This window comes from Biomphalaria glabrata, chromosome 12 (assembly GCF_947242115.1).
Source record: "Biomphalaria glabrata chromosome 12, xgBioGlab47.1, whole genome shotgun sequence".
NCBI classification, from domain to species: Eukaryota; Metazoa; Mollusca; class Gastropoda; family Planorbidae; genus Biomphalaria; species Biomphalaria glabrata.
Window position 1 is genome coordinate 12,850,568 of NC_074722.1, and position 20,659 is coordinate 12,871,226.

The 20,659-nt window shown below is 36.1% G+C and overlaps 1 protein-coding gene across 1 annotated transcript in view; it reads left to right on the forward strand.

Moving 5' to 3' along the window:
• LOC106063629 (pineal opsin-like) overlaps nucleotides 1-20,659 on the forward strand; it is a 110,036-nt gene that overhangs the window by 72,746 nt on the left and 16,631 nt on the right. The window contains exon 4 of the mRNA XM_056006641.1: nucleotides 11,583-11,690. Coding sequence (XP_055862616.1) covers nucleotides 11,583-11,690 — 108 coding nt within the window. The remainder of the gene's footprint in view (nucleotides 1-11,582; nucleotides 11,691-20,659) is intronic.

Consider the following 20,659-nt stretch of genomic DNA (forward strand, 5'->3'; position numbering starts at 1 on the left):
ATCAAGGAAGTAGGGAACACAAGAAAGAAAAGGAACACAAGTAAGACAAGAAAGAAAAGTAAGACAAGAAACACAAGGAACACAAAAAAAAGGAACACAAGGAAGAAAAGGAAGACAATGAACACAAGGGACACAAGGAACACAAGGAAGACAAGGAACACAAGGAAGACAAGGAACACAAGGAAGACAAGGAACACAAGGAACACAAGAAAGAAAAGGAAGACAAGGAACACAAGTAAGACAAGAAACACAAGGAACACAAGAAAGAAAAGGAAGACAAGGAACACAAGAAAGAAAAGGAAGACAAGGAACACAAAAAAGAAAAGGAAGACAAGGAACACAAGAAAGAAAAGGAAGACAAGGAACACAAGAAAGAAAAGGAACACAAGGAACACAAAAAAGAAAAGGAAGACAAGGAACACAAGAAAGAAAAGGAAGACAAGGAACACAAAAAAGAAAAGGAAGACAAGGAACACAAGAAAGAAAAGGAAGACAAGGAACAAAAGAAAGAATGGGAAGACAAGGAACAAAAGAAAGAATAGGAAGACAAGGAACACAAGAAAGAAAAGGAAGACAAGGAACACAAGAAAGAAAAGGAAGACAAGGAACACAAGAAAGAAAAGGAAGAAAAGGAACACAATTAAGACAAGAAACACAAGAAAGACAAGGAACACAATAAGGAACAAATGAAAGAAAAGGAACACAAGTAAGACAAGGAGGAAAAGAAAGACAAGGAACACAAGTAAGACAAGGAACACAAAAAGAAAAGGAAGACAAGGAACAGAAAAAAGAAAAGGAAGACAAGGAACAGAAAAAAGAAAAGGAAGACAAGGAACAGAAAAAAGAAAAGAAAGACAAGGAACACAAGAAACAAAAGGAACACAAGAAACAAAAGGAACACAAGAAACAAAAGAAACTTAAGAAAGAAAAGGAACACAAGGAAGACAAGGAACTAGAGAACATAACTCGCTCTCTCTCTTTATATATCTCTCAAAACAAATATAAAAAAAGCAAAATATAAAAAAGAGCTTTTTAAAAAATAAACTTATCAAAGGGAATAATCACTGCCATATCTCTCAATACTGCAGGGTTTAATTCCCCTTTTCTGCATTAAACAAAATTAATAATTACAAACCAAATAAAATAATTGGTCACATTTTATTTTAATAGATTGATGTTTCGTTAAAGACAAGGAGTAACTGTGCACAATGTTAACTTGATCCGAGAATGAAAAGCTTGAGAAAAAAAAACCAGTACAAGATTTGTTCTAGACAGACAGACTGACAGGCGGAGTGAGTGAATAGAAGCTTTGTAAATAACTTTGTACTAAAAGCTATCTTATAATGAAAAGCACGGATGCTGCTTCTACAAGTCTATTGGCTAGCCCGGGGGATTTAACCTTGCACTTTCTTAACAGTAAACAGTGTACCTAGACTGACACCAGTCTCAATGGTAGTAGAATCAACAAACAGAAATTATGCGTCGTCTCAAAGGGAATTTAAAGCAATCTGTGCGGATACGATCGAGGGGAGAATGATGTTTGGTTTAATTTATACGTCTCATTTGGAGTATAAAAAAATCTAATTACAAGTGAATTCATTATTCCGATTCAAAGATTAACTAATTTTGGCTCTTATTCAGCAAAACCAACTATCACATGATAACCATTGATAAAACAAAGAAAAAAATCTGCCACGTGATAACCATTGTTGATAAAAATTTGGTCTTAAGTTGTAATGTTGCTTCTCTACGATTGATGAATGAGGTCCATTATCAAGTATTTTGAATCTTCAATTTGAGCAGTTCATGACTTGGTTATGGTCTACGTGAGGATACAGTGTCTGCTAACTCTACCATCACAATTTAAAATTAACATAATTTAAAATGAGACGACGTGACAACTCAACACTGACCTGCAACGTCACAACCCGTGGAAAGTAGAGACCAATGGCTCTTCGCCACGTCACTACTCTGGACGACGTGGCAACAAGCTATTGGTCTGAACAGCCCACTTGTTGTGACATTGCTGGTCAGCGTTGAGGCCTTCTATATGAATTGTCTCGGACAGCTACGTTAATTGAAATGCTTTGACTAGCTACCAGCAGAAAATCACAACAGATTTTCAGTTCGTTGTTTCCAATGTAAACAAACATTCTTCCAATCTGAGTGCTTGACCTGTTTAGTAATTATAGAGATCACGATCTAAAGAAGAAAACTGGGTCATCCATTTGAATGTAAGACAAAGATTCAAAGACTATCTCGCTGTTTTCTCTCCCAAGTGAATGAATAATGAAATAGAAAATTAATACTTTTATGTTCACGTGTTTGTAGCTAAAATAACTTATTGACATTCTATAGAATGATATATTTCATTCAAGACATACAGGTACAGAAAGGCAAAGAGAGCAAGAGGAAATTAGATGGATGAGAGATAAAGAGAAGAATTAGAAGGATGAGTGATACAGAAAATAATTAGAAGAATGAGAGGCAAAAGGGAAGAATTAGAAGGATGAGAGATACAGAAAAGAATTAGAAGAATGAGAGATAAAGAGAAGAATTAGAAGGATGAGAGATAAAGGAGGAATTAAAAGAATGAGAGATACAGAAAAGAATTAGAAGAATTAGAGATAAAGGGAAGAATTAGAAGAATGAGAGATAAAAGAGAAAAATTACAAGAATTAGAGATAAATAGAAGAATTAGAAGAATGAGAGATAAAGAGGAAGAATTAGAAGAATTATAGATAAAGGGGAAGAATTAGAAGGGTGAGACAGAAAGAGAAAAATTAGAGGAATTAGAGATAAAGAGAAGAATTAGAAGAATGAGAGATAAAGAGAAGAATTAGAAGGATGAGAGATAAAGGGAAGAATTAGAAGAATTAGAGATACAGAAAAGAATTAGAAGAATTAGAGATAAAGAGAAGAATTAGAAGGATGAGAGATAAAGGGAAGAATTAGAAGAATTAGAGATAAAGGGAAGAATTAGAAGGATGAGAGATAAAAGAGAAGAATTAGAAGGATGAGAGATAACGAGAAGAATTAGAAGAATTAGAGATAAAGGGAAGAATTAGAAGGATGAGAGATAAAAGAGAAGAATTAGAAGGATGAGAGATAAAAGAGAAGAATTAGAAGAATGAGAGATAAAGAGAAGAATTAGAAGAATGAGAGATAAAAGAGAAGAATTAGAAGAATGAGAGATAAAGAGAAAAAATTAGAAGAATGAGAGATAAAGGGGAAGAATTAGAAGGGTGAGACAGAAAGAGAAGAATTAGAAGAATGAGAGAGCAAGAGGGAAAGAAAGCGAGAGGAGTTGTAGTAGAAATGAGAAAAAATAATGACGGATAAAGAGAGAGAGAGAGAGAGAGAAAAATAAAAATAAAGAAAAATGGAGATAAGGAGATATAGAGAGATAAGAGAAAAGATTGAAAGAGAAAGAGAGAAAAAAAGACACAGATGTTGTAGCATAAATGATAAAACGTGAGACAAAATAAAATAAGAGACAGAGAGAGAGAAATAGAGAGAGACAGAGGGAGAAAAAGGAAAAGAAGTTTTATAAAAAATGATGAAATTGGAGACTAAATCAAAAAAAGAGATAAAGAGAGAGATAGTGAAAGAGAGAGAGAGAGAAAGAAAGAGAAAGAGAGAAGGATAGAAAATAATTTAAGAGAATTAGAGACAACCATAAGATACGAGAGATAGAAGGAGAGAGAGAACAAAAAAAAATGAAAGAAAAAAAAAGAAGAAAAAGAAAGAAAGAGAAAAGCGTGAGCGATTTTTGTTTTTATTGGCTCGGTCAGTGAGAGAAGAAAAAAAGTAAAAAGAAAAAGAGGAGAAAGAGAGAAAGAGATAGAGAGGAAGAGAGAGACAGAGAGAGAGAGAGAGAGAGATGAAGAGAGAAACGGAGAGTTAAAAAAAAATTGTGTACATTTTTTTTATTTGACAAGTTTTTTATTGAGAAATATTCAGCTTGATCAAACCTATCAACTATTTAATGTTTCCATCCTAACGAGAATTAGGCTATTTCCGGGGATTCTCCTATTCACGTGAAACCTCTTAAGCGTCTGTTTTGTAACAAAGCTGCCATCTATTGTACCGCAAAGGACCACAATGACATTCATTGACATTTCTATTTCTGCTGCCCGTCAAAGCCAGGCCGTCAAATTTCTGTCTCCTTCTGGTGCTTCGGAAATGTGGAGGGAGGGAGACACTATACTCTTTTTTGTTGTTCTATGGAGAGGCGGAGGAACAAATTAACGACTCCTTTTATCTAAGGATAGGCGGATGAGTACATTAATGAAATGCAAATTGCATTTATTGGGAATGTTCTGGAGAAACTAATCAATGCCAAAAAGGCTAAATAGAAATAGTATGTTACAAACTTTACAAAAAAATATATGATCTGCAAAACGGTGAACATTGTCTTCTGCTGTGATAACAAGTGGAATGTCCCATACCTTTTAAAATATCACAGCTTATCAATGTTTTACTTTATTCTGCATACCGGATACACCAAAAAAAACACAACTATTTTTAGTTCTTTCCGCCATGGATGAAAAGCTCTCACTGAAATTGAAGTTAAAATTTCGAACGCTCTCTCTACACTAAATATACTTTCATCATCACGACATTTTCCCGTGCTGCCTTTAGGCGCTCAGTTAAAACACAATTCCGCTTGAATCGGGTGTCGAGCCTCGAACTCCGCCTCCCCTCTTGATAGGTAGTTAAGCCAAGTTCAAGCCTCTGTCACACATTTCACATCAATTATTTATTGTACCTAACAAAGCATGAATCAATTAAAAAATTTAGCAGTTAGTTTAATTAATTATTGGTAATTTATTATTTTTGGTAGAAAAAGGGAAATAACTTCTACATTTTTAGAAATATAGTTGTAAGTGTGGATCTCTTTCCCTTTGATAAGCTTTGTTGTTGGTTTTTTAAAAAAGTATTTTTATGTTTTGCTTGTTTTTATTGTGGAAACCTTTACTCGAATCTAGGTCAAAACCTTTTCTGGAATTTTGCCCCGTAACCAGTTAGTTAATTATTGGTAATTCATTTTTAGTTCGATAATGATTTAGGGAAATAGATCATATGGTTTTGTTAAATATTGCTACAAGTGTACAGTTGTTTTCCCATATATAGGGTTAGTTTTTTTTAAGCAAAACATATACCATCAAAACCTGCAGAAACAAAATATACACCATCAATAAAATATGCACCATCAAAACCTACAGAAACAAAATATACACCATCAATAAAATATGCACCATCAAAACCTACAGAAACAAAATATACACCATCAATAAAATATGCACCATCAAAACCTGCAGAAACAAAATATACACCATCAATAAAATATGCACCATCAAAACCTGCAGAAACAAAATATACACCATCAATAAAATATGCACCATCAAAACCTGCAGAAACAAAATATACACCATCAATAAAATATGCACCATCAAAACCTGCAGAAACAAAATATACACCATCAATAAAATATGCACCATCAAAACCTGCAGAAACAAAACATACACCATCAAAACCTACAGCCGCTAATTCTTTTTAGCAGAAAGTGTTTCTAAAGCAAACATTATTTTAGGGCTCAATTGGTCCCATGCCATACAACAATAGAAAAATACCACCCTCCCCTCCATACACTCACAAAAAAACAACAACCCAACTCTAGTGTGAAAAGTTGAAGGAGAGATCGTCTGCTTCTCGAGTTCTGGTTCAGACAATCAATTGGATACCACGACAAAAGCTTTATTTTTGTTTTTATTTTTTTTCAGAGTTTTATGGGGGAAGAACCCCAAAGTCCAAAATTGCTACGTCAAGTAGTATTGTCTGAAAAAAAAAAGCAACAAAGAAGCGTTCGCGAGCTATCTCCCTTGACCTTTAATTAGAAAGAAAAAGGACAGATTTTTTTTTTACGACCAAGAAATATTTATGTCCCTTGGTTTTAGACAGCCCTTGGGAAAGAAAGGGGAAAGCCATTGTCTTAGACGTTCGTGTCATTTGTTGGTCAGTGAATCAATTCTCAAGGTTAGGTCTCATTTCTACTTTCAAAGTGGAATCTAGGGAAATTTGAATTTCCATTACATTGGCTTCTCGATATAATAGCGCGTGTCGGGGGGGGGGGGGGGTGAAAGTAGGTTGCGTGTGGAGGTGGGGAGAGGGGGGGGGGGGTAATACCGTTATATAAGGCAACGCTTGCTTCTGGATAGCCACACCAGCTGTTTGAGACAATATTAGATTTGGCGCGTAAATTGTGGGGTTTGTTTATTGTGTTTATTTTTAGCAGTGACACTTAGCCAGCATCTATGACGCAATAAATCAAATAGGACTAACTGTAAGCGATAAGCTATAAGCGATTTGACAGGTTAGCGTCTTTTGTTGAGCAGTTGTATTACAGCAATACCAAGTAGTTTTAGATTTTTTGTTTCGTATCGCGGCGACAGTGGACGATTCCTATTCTTTAAATTTCCAAACCTCATCTCAACTTAGTCTGTGTGTCCGTCTGGTCAAACGTGTGTACACGTCATCTCTCACACAAACCTCATCTCAACTTAGTCTGTGTGTCCGTCTGGTCAAACGTGTGTACACGTCATCTCTCACACAAACCTCATCTCAACTTAGTCTGTGTGTCCGTCTGGTCAAACGTGTGTACACGTCATCTCTCACACAAACCTCATCTCAACTTAGTCTGTGTGTCCGTCTGGTCAAACAAACACAAACAATCTCGGATGAAGCTGAACATTTTGCATAATTATTTCTTGTACCTGACAAAACAAGAATTAGAAAAAAAAGCCAATTAGTTAATTAACTATTGGTAATTAATTATTTTGTTTGATATCGAACAAGGGAAAGAAATTCTACTTGACAGATGTAGGGGTATAAGTTGAATTAGTCCCCTTAAGGTGTGTTTCTCCATACAAGATCCTCTGGAAAACTATTTAATGTATCAAGGCTGCGGGCAAAAACCAAGGTTAGGAAGCTACTCGTCAGGGAACTCCTGTATGCTGATGATGCAGCTATTGTGGCTGATTCTGCTATTCAGCTACAGTCCCTGGTTGACAAACTATCTGCTGCTTGCCAGAAGTTCGGCTTAAACATCAGTCAAAGCAAGACTAAGATACTTGTGCCAGCCCCGTCCCCCCCCCCCTCGGAAAAAAAATATGTGTGTGTGTGTACATTATTAATCTTTATTACATTCTGACCCTTTCGGAAGACGTTTATTGTGCCCTAGAATAGGTTCTTCGTGGAATTAGTGGAAAACTTGTAGACTCCCCGCCCTTGCTAGCAAGAGGGTCTGGGGGAGAGCTGCGCGGGGCGAAGCCGAGCACTATTTCTGGTATTGACAGCCAGCAAATGGCATATTCTGAGGTATCTACAGTGCATTATCTTGCTATTAAAAAGTTTTATTTCAAAAACCTAATGTGCTATTCTTACTGACTTAGACCCTCACGCGCCGTTCGGCGCATTTTCCGTCAAGCTGTTTCCGTAACTCTTATTATGCGTAATTCATTTTGTCGGAGAACATGTCCCGCAAAACCTCATGCGACGCTCTGTCACAACCTTACTAAGGATTCGACTCCCAGTTCGGCATATGATTTCTTTGATTTAGACCCGACCTCTATAACTAACTCCTAAAATCTGTCTTAGTCATCTTTGTTGAGCCACATTTAGTGGTTTCAATTTCAGCAGATGACTATTCACACTTTATTAATGGAGCCCAAGCCACTGGTAGAAATTTGTAACCTTTCTTGACTACGCTCTTGGAATTACATGCCTGTATTTCGCTTTAGATGTTATATCGAAAAGGAATTTTTTTTCGTCAAATCATCTGTTGAGGGGTTATAAACTAAAAAATCTCTTGAATTTTTTTTGTTTTTTTTAAATTCAAAACCCCATTTAGCTACGATCATAGAATTTGGTGACTGTAGTTTGCTTTAAAATAATATTGAAGAGAGAGGTTTTCAACTCTAAACGCTCTGTAGGGGAATTTTAAATTCAAAACCATCTGGAGGGGTTTTAAACTTTAAAGTAGAAGCCATCTGGAGGAGGGGGATTTAAACTCAAAACCCCTTTGACTAAGCTCATAGATTTTATAGTGTGTAATTTGCTTTTTTTTTATATTGAAGAGGTACTTTTTAGCTTCAAACCCCAACTGGGGGGGGGGGGGAGGGTTAAACTGAAAACCCCTTTGGCTACGGTCATAGAATTTTGAGTGTGTATTTGCTTTTTTTATATTGAAGAGAGGTTTTATCGTAAATTTTGGAGGGGGTTTTAAAATCAAAATCTTCCTTAACTGTGCTGTTGGAATTTGGGGATTGTTGTTTGCATTTTTTTTGTTTTGTTTTATAGAAGAGGGGGATTTAACTGCAAAAACCTCTGGTAGGGGGTTTAAAATTCAAAACCCCCTGTAGGGGGTTTTAAACTCAAAGCCCCAATTTTAGAGGGTTTTTAACTCAAACCCCCCTCGGCTGTGCTGTGGTAAGTGATGATTTAGTATTAAAATCTCACCTAAAATAAACAAAATGAAAGCAAAAATCAGTCACTTAATTCCGTCCCCCCCCCGGGGGGGGATTTCATTTCGGGGGGGGGGGTTTGAACCCCAAGAACCCCCCCTGGCTACGCCCATGTCCAACAACACTCTACTGGATAAAGACATAAACAACAGGATAGCCAAGGCAATGGCCACCATGTTTGCAAGTTTCACCTTTGAAATATGCTATACATTGTTTGATTTAGAATGGCGTTGTTTTTTATTTCCCACAATTCATGAACCATGGGCCAGGTTTTTGACCTTCATATATACATTTGTCTTTGTGTCTGTCCAGCTGCAGATTAACTTCCTGTTATTTTAATAAAATTTATGTAAGCATTGCACATCTTTTTTTTTAATCAGATCTTTTATACATTCGGATAAATGGATATGCAATAAAGCTACGTTCAGCCTGTCATTGAGATGTCCAGGGGAAGGAACCTTACATTAATTACTTAAAAAAAACTCTTCATCTTAATTAATAATTTTATCCAACAAAGCAATCTCCCATTCTCCTGTGTATACAACTGGGAGATTCATATCAATAGCCCTGACATCTGGGATCAATGTACCTTAAACGCTTTGACATTTTAATGAAGTAAAAAGGTTCTGAGTTAAAGGGAATGTACTCTGCGACAGGTTGTCTAAAATATTTGAAATAGTAATTACAGTAGGTCAAGGAAAACCTTGGGAAGGTCAGGTAGGAATGAAAACAGGTCTAACATTGTTAATGACCATTGTCAAGATGCCAATCGGAATTTTAACACAGAGATATAGAGATATGAGAGCCTTTACTGTAGCTAGGTGGTGGCCCTTCAAGAATCCTGAAGTTCGCCATCTTAAAACTCAGCTGAAAAACTTTTGTTCCGTAACCTTCACCTATACCTTAGTCTGGGGCACCACACAAGATCTATCCACCGTCCTTCTCCATTCCTGTCTTTTGCCTTGGACAGATGGCAGAAGGCCCGTCCATTCCTTTGTGTTGTCTTCCCAGTCACACAGGACGCTGGAAAAGGAATATAATTCAATAGATGATATATCGAGACGTAAAATGCCACAGATAATATATAAAATATTTTATGCATATAGCATTGTCAGTTCCCTATGGTCCATCTCCTTTGTGGATCAATGGCTATGGGGGTATCTGCCCTTAGGCGCTTAGCAAACACAACTCTACTCGGGTTGGGAATCGAACTAGAGCCCCCTTGTTAGATGGTCAAGACGTAGCCAAGCTGTTTGGGCCTGTCATCCACACACCCCACACAACTACACGCATATGTTTACTGAAATTTGCTTAGAAACAAATGTTTACTGAATGTTTACCTGGAATCTTAAAATGTTTACGAACAGTTTTCTTGGAAACTAAATAAAAAGTTTACTTAAATGTTTTCTTGAAACTTAATACACACTCAGGATTTCCTGTAACATTTCATATTTATTCAAGATTTTGGATCTGAAGGACAGAAAAAAATTGAGCACCGCTGTTCATTACATTTTTTGCTTTAAAATGTGAATCATTTGACAACTTTGTCCCTAGTGACATTGTGGGGATATTTACGTCCAGGGCCATCATTAACTTACATTAATCTAAGACTCGTGAGTTCACTTAGGGCAAGAGCCATTCATTAAAGTACACTTAGCAACGCCTTCTCTCTGGATTTCCGAGATATCTATTCTTGATCAACCCACCGCCATCCATCTTCATTAACATAATAATAACAAAGTGAACCAGTTTCTTACGTTAGGTAGAGGTCACGGCGTCGATTGGGAATAGACTAATACAATGTCAAGGTCACTAAATTGAACATCAATGTTGCCTACCAGACACAATAAATCTACCAATGGAAAAGCTTTAAACTGATTCGGCTGTGCCATTAAGTGCATGGAAAAATGATCCGTTGTCCATAAAAAGACATAGCTTATTATACTTTTAAAAAAGATTCTGTCCAAAGAGATAGTTATTTATAGATTTCGTTTTCCGCCGTAGATTAAAAAAAAAACGACTAATCCTTAAAAAGTATGTGTTGCGACAGTTTGAAATATAAACAGGTTACGTGTAATGTTTGTGTAAAGTACTAATACATTATCTTGTACAAACATTTCGAGAACTAATGATCAACACTCAATTGTTTTCAATGATAAATTACAACTTTTTTTCCATCATTCATTTTGTTAACATTAACAAGTTGTTAGTCAACTTTTACAAGACAAGAGTGATGTTATAGAAATAATAGAATCAGACTGCACTTTCACATTGTAGACTTTTAGATAGCGCTCTAGATACGCCCTCTACATATATTCTCCTGATATACAATATTACTCCGTTTTGATACATACTGATACACTCTCTTGATACACACTGATACACTCTCTTGAAACACACTGATACACTCTCTTGATACACACTGATACACTCTCTTGATACACACTGATACAATCTCTTGATACAAAATGATACACTCTCTTTATACGTACTGATACACTCTCTTTATACACACTGATACAATCTCTTGATACACACTGATACACTCTCTTGATACACACTGATACAATCTCTTGATACACACTGATACACTCTCTTGATACACACTGATACACTCTCTTGATACACACTGATACAATCTCTTGATACAAAATGATACACTCTCTTGATACGTACTGATACACTCTCTTTATACACACTGATACACTTTCTTTATACACACTGATACACTCTCTTGATACACACTGATACAATCTCTTGATACACACTGATACACTCTCTTGATACACACTGATAGAATCTCTTTATACACAGTGATACACTCTCTTTATACACACTGATACACTCTCTTGATACACACTGATACAATCTCTTGATACACACTGATACACTCCTTACACTTCAAGATACATGCAGTCATTTACCCTCTCCAAAACCCCCTCCCTTTAAATTAAAACAAAACAAAACGTTTACAGGCATCGCGACACGACATTATTTTAGAAATGCCATGTCTAAACCTACATGCAAACCTGCTTTAAAACCTTTTGTTTATTGCAGGTTGCTCCATCAACGGATTCTTTGGTTTTCTCTTTAGTACAGTGGACGTCGGTGTTCTGTCCACAATGTCTATTGTCCGAATGTTGAGTGTCAAAATGCCGCATTGTGGTAAGTAAACTAGATTGGACATACGTTACTAAATGACACTAAATGTCAATAGACACATTAAGTAAATTTAACTAGACATTGTCACTAAATGACACTAAATGTCAATAGACACATTAAGTAAATTTAACTAGACATTGTCACTAAATGACACTAAATGTCAATAGACACATCAAGTTAATTTTACTGAACCTAGTTACTAAATGACACTAAATGTCAATAGACCATGGGCGTAGCCAGGATTTTTTTTCGGGGAAGGTTTTTTCCGCCCCCCCCCCCCCGCCGCGAAAATATATATATATATATATATATATGTGTGTGTGTACATAATTAATCTTTATTACATTCTGACCCTTTCGGAAGACGTTTATTGTTTATTGCAGACTCCCCGCCCTTGCTAGCAAGGAGGTCTGGGGGAGTTCGCAGCGCTCCCCCAGCGCGGGGCGAAGCCCCGCCGCCGAGCACTATTTGAAAGCCAAAAAATGCATATTCTGAGGTATCTACAGTGCATTATCTTACTATTAAAAAGTTTTATTTCAAAACCTAATGTGCTATTCTTACTGACTTAGACCATCTCGCGCCGTTCGGCGCATTTTCCGCCGAGCACTATTTGAAAGCCAACAAAATGCATATTCTGAGGTATCTACAGTGCATTATCTTGCTATTAAAAAGTTTTATTTCAAAAACCTAATGTGCTATTCTTACTGACTTAGACCCTCTCGCGCCGTTCGGCGCATTTTCCGTCAAGCTGTTTCCGCAACTCTTATTTTGCGTAATTCATTTTGTCGGAAAACATGTCCCGCAAAACCTCATGGGACGCTCTGTCACAACATTACTAAGGATTCCAATCCCAGTTCGGCATATGATTTCTTTGATTTAGACCCGATCTCTATGACTGACTCCTAAAATCTGTCTTAGACATCTTTGTTGAGACACATTTAATGATTTTCAATTTCGGCAGAAGACTATTCACACTTAATTAATGGAGCCCAAGCTACTGGTAGAAATTTGTAACTTTTCTTGACTACGCTCTTGGAATTACATGCCTGTATTTCGCTTTAGATTTTATATCGAAAAGGAAAATTTTTCGTCAAATCATCTGTTGAGGGGGTTTTAAACTAAAAAATCTCTGGTTTTTTGTTTGTTTTGTTTTTAATTCAAAACCCCATTTAGCTACGATCATAAAATTTGGTGACTGTAGTTTGCTTTAAAATAATATTGAAGAGAGAGGTTTTCAACTCTAAACGCTCTGTAGGGGAATTTTAAACTCAAAACCATCTGGAGGGGTTTTAAGCTTTAAAGAAAAAGCTATCTGGAGGAGGGGATTTAAACTCAAAACCCCTTTGGCTACGCTCATAGATTTTATAGTGTGTAACTTGCTTTTTTTTTATATTGAAGAGGTACTTTTTAGCTTCAAACCCCAACTGGAAGGGGGAGGGAGGGTTAAACTCAAAACCCCTTTGGCTACGCTCATAGGATTTTGAGTGTGTAATTTGCTTTTTTATATTGAAGATGGGGTTATCGTAAATTTTGGAGGGGGTTTTAAAATCAAAATCTTCCTCAACTGTGCTGTTGGAATTTGGGGATTGTTGTTTGCATTTTTTTGTTTTGTTTTATAGAAGAGGGGGATTTAACTGCAAAAACCTCTGGTAGGGAGTTTAAAATTCAAAACCCCTGGTAGAGGGATTCGTATCTCAAAACCCCCTGATAGGGGTTTTTAAAATCTCAAAACACCCTGGTAGGGGGATTTAAACTTAAAAACCCCTGGTAGAGGGTTTTTAACTCAAAACTGCCTCGGCTGTGCTGTGGTAAGTGATGATTTAGTATTAAAATCTCACCTAAAATAAACAAAATGAAAGCAAAAATCACTCACTTAATTCCGTCCTTCCCCGCAGGGGGGGGGGATTTCATTTCGGGGGGGGGGTTTGAACCCCAAGAACCCCCCCCCTGGCTACGCCCATGCAATAGACACATTCATCTAATTGAATCTTTCATGAAATAAATCCCAAAATATAATCACTTTTTTCTTTGGTTAACCTTCTCCATTTAATAACCGGATGTCAGCTGACAAAACGGGGAAAACAAAATCAACCAGATTGGGCAACAAGCCAAAAGTTAGATTTTGTCACTGAGCCATAGGAGAAATGAGTTTAAATAGCTTCTATCAACTCATTCTGTCAGATAAAATATTTGTTGACGTTATTTCTCCGACACACAATCTCTGATCAAGCTGAAAATTTGCACAATCATTTCTTTTACCTAACAACAAAAGCAATCAACCAATTAGTTAATTAACTATTGTTAATAAATTATTTTATTTGGTATCTCGAACAATGAAAATAAATTGTACTTGACTGAAGTGTTGGTATAAGCTGAATTAGTCCCTTTTGTAGGTAGCCATTCTAAATTGAAACAAACAATATATAACTACGCAATCTTCTCATTAGCAGAGTGGTTTGCACACGGCCCTAAGAGGAGTGATCCACGAGTTCCATTTCGTGTCGTCCCCTTCCACTTTTTTTTTTTTTTGCAAATGCTTAAAAAAACTATTACGATAATTACTAAATGATGAAGTAATTGGTTAATTTTTGGATTGATTCGTGTATTGTTATCGACTATGAATAATTGTGCAAAGTTTCAACTTGATCCGAGAATGGGAAGTGGGAGAAAAACGTGTTCTAATGGGACTAAATCCATATATATATAAGATATATATATATTTATTTCCGTTATTTCGAAATCAAACAAAATAAATCATCAACAACATATAATTAATTTTTGTTAAAAATTGATTCGTGTCTTGTCAGGTTTAATTAATAATTATGCAAAATTTAAATTGATCCGAGAATAAGAAATAGTAAAAAAAAATAAATAAAAGTTCTAACTTTTTACAAGACAGACAGACAAAGTGAGTTGATATAAGCTTTTTAAAAATTCATCACAATCTCTGGGACATTGGCTACCAACTCGCGTCTCGGTTCTTTCCCACGTCTTTTTACCAGACAGACAGACAGACGGAGTGAGTTGATATAAATAAAAAATAATCCTATCGACAACAATTATTTGCTATATTACTTTGTTAAAGTGAACTAGCCTATAACTGCAATTAATGTAGTCATAAGATGTTTCACTATTTTTTGTTCAAATTTTTTAAACATTAACATAATGACAGCAATAAAATAAAATAACAACCAACAAAAATGAACTGCTCGATTTTATTTGCAACTATGCATTTCTATTTCGCCGCAGATTTTAATGTCATGAAAAGGGAACAGTATTAGGAAGTAACAATACGTTCTACAATGTAGTTTAATCTTTGGCAGATCTTCACTTGCAGACGACAAACAGTTTGATATGTTTCTCATTCTCATCCTAAACGTATCAAAGATTTCAATGTGATATATATTTAGCGCACGCGATATTGTGTTTTTTTTTATGTCAGGTAGATAAAAGCAACATCACCTTTTTATATTAACTTTCACTTTACGAAGTGATGGGAAATCTGACAGATGGGTGGGCGTGGGGATAGGTTAAACCAACATCCGAGGAACTTCCACACCAAATCTGTAGTTGTCGAAGTTGAGTCTTGAAAGCTATTTGTTCCGTCTAGGAGAGACCCCAGCAGAAGTAAATTTGTTACATGCCTATTATCCTTCTATCTTTATATGTGGATGTCCGCCATAAAACGTCCGCCCTTGGGAAACGGTGTGCAGATCGTGACAAGGCTCTCTTACATCCCCGCAAGTGCAATGAACAAAGTTTTCGATATTGGTCAAACCGTCACCGCTATTTTTCCACCCGGGCGTCACGTTCAGTTTGAGCAGCACTGTCCGGGCCTATAAGCTTCCAGAAGTTTTTGTAGAACATGATATTTTATTTAGAGATTTTAATTAAGAAAAGGTTATTATGTATTTAAATATGAGATGGGACTAAACCGCTTTGCTATCTACCAGAGTTGTGTTCGCTGAGCGCTTGAAGGCAGTACGGAAAACATCTCCAATAGAGATTAGGCAGATTGAAGAGAAAGTAATTATTAGCAAAATATTCCAAACATGTTAAAGCAAAAAAACAAAAAACAAAAAAAAACAAAAAAAAAACAAACAACAATCAGTAAAAAACTCGTTCGTTCGTGGAGTAATTCCTGACAATAATGACTACGTCCTTCTGAGCAGCCAACTTTCTCAAGATGAAAAGACAAACTGTATAGAGAGCTGCCAACTTTCTCAAGATGAAAGGAGAAAAGTGTATAGAGAGCTGCCAACTTTCTCAAGATGAAAGGACAAAGTGTATAGAGAGCTGCCAACTTTCTCAAGATGAAAAGACAAACTGTTTAGAGAGCTGCCAACTTTCTCAAGATGAAAAGACAAACTGTATAGAGAGCTGCCAACTTTCTCAAGATGAAAAGACAAACTGTATAGAGAGCTGCCAACTTTCTCAAGATGAAAGGAGAAAAGTGTATAGAGAGCTGCCAACTTTCTCAAGATGAAAGGACAAAGTGTATAGAGAGCTGCCAACTTTCTCAAGATGAAAAGACAAACTGTTTAGAGAGCTGCCAACTTTCTCAAGATGAAAGAACAAACTGTATAGAGAGCTGCCAACTTTCTCAAGATGAAAAGACAAACAGTATAGAGAGCTGCCAACTTTCTCAAGATGAAAAGACAAACTGTATAGAGAGCTGCCAACTTTCTCAAGATGAAAAGACAAACTGTATAGAGAGCAGCCAACTTTCTCAAGATGAAAGGACAAAGTGTATAGAGAGCTGTCAACTTTCTCAAGATGAAAGGACAAACTGTATAGAGAGCTGTTCTCCAACACGATAATCAGAACAATGAAGAAGAAGAGGAAGAAAAAAAAAGGTCTATTGGAAATAAAATTCTTAAGAAAAATTCTGTGATTCAGGTCCATTCTGAAATATTGAGAAATAAGTGGATAGACTTTTGTGTGACATTGTTTTTTACATGATATAATAATTCATTAGCATCTCGACCCGGTTGAAATGAAAACCAAGAACCCGCTTTTTCTCATGACTAAATGTAAACCTAGGAGTTACACTTGTATCTTGTGAAAGGTACACCGAGAAATTGTACTCGCATCAAAGAATCGATAGTTAATTATGTCCATTACAAAACAAAAGCATTGTCATTTGAACTTAATTAGTTGACGTGGTCTCATCGCCATCTGGTATTTACTTCAACGAGAGGAGTATCATCTGACCCCCACTAGCCATTAGTGGAAGCGGACATCTAGTGAAAATATAAATAACTTTAAAATGTGTTCTATTTTTACTTTTTTAAAAAAGTCAAACTAATACAATATCATAATATATATATATATATATATGTAACAAGATATGTACTTTTAAAAGGCGTCATGTTAGAATAAAACTTAAGCAAGAAGGAAATGTAATCGCCCGAATATGAGAGAACTCTTGGTATTAATGGCATACATACCATATTTATGATTAGATACATTAAAAACAATGAAAATACGTTTTAAAATAGGTGTGCGTCTGACGCAGATGATATTCATAGTACTCGATCTTTTGGAAGAGAGTTCAATTTAGAATTAGTCTAGTTTTACATTCCCAGGTCTCCAGCTGCCAACTTTTCTTTGGGTATAATTGTTAAAATTGGAATGTCTTGTCTGTTATCCTACATCGATTGGTTTCCACACACTTGTAGATGATATAAGAAATTATATAAGGTTTTCAGATTTGATGGTGAATTTTCACTCTTTTAGATTTTGTTTGTAAATTTCGCCATACTTTTACATTCGATAGAGGGCGCGGTGGCTGACTGTATTTAGCGCTTCGCTTCTGAACCTCTGGTACTGGTTTCGAAACTCGGTGAATTTCGGGATTTTTAGGGCGCCCCTGAGTCTACCCAACTCTAATGCTTACCTGACTTTTAGTTGGGGAAAGTAAAGGCGGTTTGTCGTTGTGCCTGCCACATAACACCCTGCTCGTTAACCGTTGGCCATAGAAACAGATGACCACATTCGATAGTTAATTGTCCGACACTTTTACATTCAATTGTCTATTGTGCGATACATTTACATTCGATGGTAAATTGTCCGCCACTTTTATATTCAATGGTCAATAGTCCGACACTTTTACATTCGACGGTCAATTGTTCGACACTTTTACATTCGATGGTCAATTGTCCGACACTTTTAAATTCGTTGGTCAATAGTCCGACACTTTTAAATTTGTTGGTCAATTGTCCGACACTTTTAAATTTGTAGGTCGATTGTCCGACACTTTTAAATTCGTTGGTCAATTGTCCGACACTTTTAAATTTGTTGGTCAATTGTCCGACACTTTTAAATTTGTAGGTCGATTGTCCGACACTTTTAAATTCGTTGGTCAATTGTCCGACACTTTTAAATTTGTTGGTCAATTGTCCGACACTTTTAAATTTGTAGGTCGATTGTCCGACACTTTTAAATTCGTTGGTCAATTGTCCGACACTTTTAAATTTGTTGGTTTGTTTCTCCAACAACTTTTAGTCGTTTTGAGTTCTCCAACACTCTCCAGATATGATAGTAATGTCCAGCATCTTCACCTTCATCTTCACCTTCATCTCAACCTTCATCTTCACCTTCATCTTCACCTTCATCTTCACCTTCATCTTTACCTTCATCTTCACCTTCATCTTCACCTTCATCTTCACCTTCACCTTTACCTTCGCCTTCATCTTCACCTTCATCTTCACCTTCATCTTTACCTTCATCTTCACCTTCATCTTCACATTCATCTTCACCTTCACCTTCATCTTCACCTTCATCTTCACATTCATCTTCACCTTCATCTTTATCTTCACCTTCATCTTCACCTTCATCTTCACCTCCATCTTCACCTTCATCTTCACCTTCACCTTTACCTTCGCCTTCATCTTCATCTTCACCTTCACCTTCATCTTCACCTTCATCTTTACCTTCATCTTCACCTTCATCTTCACATTCATCTTCACCTTCACCTTCATCTTCACCTTCATCTTCACATTCATCTTCACATTCATCTTCGCCTTCACCTTCATCTTCACCTCCATCTTCACCTTCACCTTCACCTTTATCTTCACTTGTCCATTAATTTTTAAAGCCGTTATGGCACCGCAGATGATCTGTCTCTTTCTAGTTCTCTTGCTATTGACAGGTTTCGAGTGTCTTTCATTGATAAGCCCAACCAATCCTTACTGTTGTCTTTATTACTTTCTGTCTGCGTCAATTAGTATTCTCCCTTTTCCCTTGAGTAGTGTCTTAGCTTGAAGCAGGGATTTAGTGATATTGCTGTACAGTAGTTAGTTGCATTTTTTGATGATTCTCAGAGGGTCATTGTTGGTGTAATAATTTCAGGGGCGTAGCTAGGAAGTTTCTATCATTTGGGGGCCCGGGACAAGCTTGACTTCCTTGGGGGCCCCCGCATTTTGCGTAATATTTAATTTTTAATGTAAAAACACCCATTTGCCCCCCCCCCCTCATTTGGGGTCCTGGGGGATTTTCAAATTCAACCCTCTCCTCCCAAACCCTAGATACGCCAATGAATAATTTGCAGGATCTTATTGTGTTTGATATATTAGTAGTTGAGGTTTATAGTCCATTAAGTTCATTACCAATCTATTAGAAATCAAGATAAGCTTAACAAAAACGTTAAATTCTAATCAGATGACATTAAATAAGATAAACAATGAAAGACATTGAGTATAAAGAAATCCACACTTCTGACACCTAATTCTTTCGTCTCTCTATAGTTTGAAAAAACAAACAAGGTCCAACCGGTTACATCTAGTTTCACTTTGATTGCTTTCATCGATCTACACCTCCGTTGTTACAATTTGTATCTTTACAATTGTATTTACCGCTCAGCAATTAAGTGTTTTATTTTGTCCTGATCTTCATTCTCTGTGCAGGCTTTGGAGTGAGAAATACTTCTATTTATTATGTAAGAAAAACAGTTCCTACAGTTTGATCAGATTTAAAAATCTTGTTGGAAGTTTGTTTTTCTAGAAAAACGTTTTGTTCTTTCACTACATAATGAGAGGCAGTGTCTGAGTCCGAGCATAACAGAAGCTTAAAGATATTGACATTTCTACGAACAAACGGCTGTGACCTAGATTATATCAATGTAAAATTAACAAGGTACAAAGACAGTTTGTGTGGAAACACAAATTCAGGAAAAATGGCAGGTTTCAATATTTTCAGAAAAAATATCAGAATGAAATTCTATCAAAGGCAAATGACAGAGAAGAATGGAGAAAGAGGGCTGACAGATCCTGTGTGGTGCCCCAAAGGTATAGCAGACCAAGGGATATGTGAAAGTAAATCTGAAGTTAGATGTGAACCTGGCCTAACTAATGTCTTAAAATGAATCTAATTGATCTAATTGTTTTGTAGAGGGTCAATCTCTTATTCTAAACCTCAAGAAAAAAAACATTTCCGTAAAGAAAAAAAACCCAAAATACTCCTTTAGTGTTGTGTTCCACGACGGCAGTAATGTACTGCAGTTCACGCGATGATATGAAAAACTACTTATGAATTGTTGTTGTCAATGATGTCCAACTTATTTGCACTGTAAATAAATAGATTTTTTTCTCTTAATGTTTTTTTTAGTATGACAAAACTTACATAACTTAGAAATACAATTGTAAATAAAAAAAAATATTTTTTGACCAAAAATCTAAAACCATTTGCATAAATGTTTAAAAATGGTAAATTGTTGTTTCCTTTACTATAAAGCTTCCAGTTTTTGTTACTATTTATAGTAAATAGTTGTAAAAGTGGTGTATTTTTATGAAAAAAAATGCTTGCAAATAAAATTAGATTTTTCGCTTTCAGAAAAGAAAAAAGTAGCCGTTGCATCAGAACTTTGAATGATCTAAAATATCATGATGTCTGATTTTCATTTTCTCTTCTAGTTTCTGAGATCTAAACGGGACCGTCGCACGGACGGACAGACAGGCCACACAAAACAAATA